Consider the following 1,010-nt stretch of genomic DNA (forward strand, 5'->3'; position numbering starts at 1 on the left):
CGGCGGCGCGGCGGCGGCGCGGCGGCGGGCGGTGTTGGTGGCGGGCGGTGGTGGTGGCTGCGCGGCGGCAGCTGCGGCGGCGCCTGCAGCGGCTGCTCCTCCTGCATCATCTGCTTGTCGGAGACGAGGTCCCACTGGGAGGGCGGCGCGAGGCCGGTGTCGCTCTCCTTGACGCCCACCAGCTCAAAGATCTTCGTGTTGAGCTCCTTGATGTCCTTCTCCACCCCGAGCACCTTCTTGTTGTACGGGCCGACGCCCTGCGCGACGGCGAGGGAGGGGCGCAGCGGTCACGCCGCGGCGAGAGAGCGGGCGCGGCGGCGGCGGCTCACGTAGGTTTTGAGCAGCGCGATGTCTCCCTCGTCGAGCGCCTTGATCTCCTTCTTGTCCTCCTCCTCGTCGGGGTCGTCGTCCGGAGCGGGCCTGCAGGCGGCGCGGCGGGTGGTGCGGGCGTCGGGTGGTGCGCGGGTGAAGCTGGAGCGGACGGAGACGCGGCGGCGGCGGCTGGAGGCGGTTGCTGGGGCGGGTTCGGAGCGAGAGAGGGGCGCACATCGGGGCTTGTTGCAGGATGTCTCGGGCCAGCGCCGCCCGCCAGAGCCAAAAGGAGAATTTTACTGCGCTGTCACAGCAGACTGGCTCGGACTGGCACTACAAATGGCACAGCAGGCGACGGCCCCATACGGGTCGTCAAAGAGGCCGGCGTACTCCTCCGGCCGCTCCTCCCCCTCCCAATCCTCCCCGGGCTCTGGCTCCTCCTCCTTCGCCCGCGCCCTCGCCCCCCGCCGGCGGCGATTCCGTGCGGCCGTCGCCCCCGCCCCCTCCCCGCCCCCATCACGGCCGGAGCCGTAGCAGCCGGCTGGCTCCATGGCTGCGGCCCGATCCTCCGCCCTGTCCGCCCTCACCGCCGGCATGGCGGCGTCGCACGCCTTCAGCCCGCGATAGCGCCCGCACTATGTGCCTCGCCCGTTACGCCGCCGCCCCTCACCGTCCTGTCTTGTCGAGAGAACCGGCGC

At 72.5% G+C, this 1,010-nt stretch overlaps 1 protein-coding gene across 1 annotated transcript in view; it reads right to left on the bottom strand.

Annotated features, from left to right (window-relative positions):
• EMIHUDRAFT_456187 (hypothetical protein) overlaps window positions 1-908 on the bottom strand; it is a gene marked incomplete at both ends in the record, with an annotated part of 3,123 nt that extends 2,215 nt beyond the window's left edge. Inside the window, 4 exons of the mRNA XM_005784251.1 lie at window positions 136-257; window positions 330-420; window positions 548-645; window positions 900-908. Of these exons, the coding sequence (XP_005784308.1) occupies window positions 136-257; window positions 330-420; window positions 548-645; window positions 900-908 (320 nt within the window). The remainder of the gene's footprint in view (window positions 1-135; window positions 258-329; window positions 421-547; window positions 646-899) is intronic.
• Between the last annotated feature and the right edge of the window lie 102 nt (window positions 909-1,010).

Source organism: Emiliania huxleyi (genome assembly GCF_000372725.1).
Source record: "Emiliania huxleyi CCMP1516 chromosome Unknown EMIHUscaffold_171, whole genome shotgun sequence".
In the NCBI taxonomy this organism is placed as follows: Eukaryota; Haptophyta; order Isochrysidales; family Noelaerhabdaceae; genus Emiliania; species Emiliania huxleyi.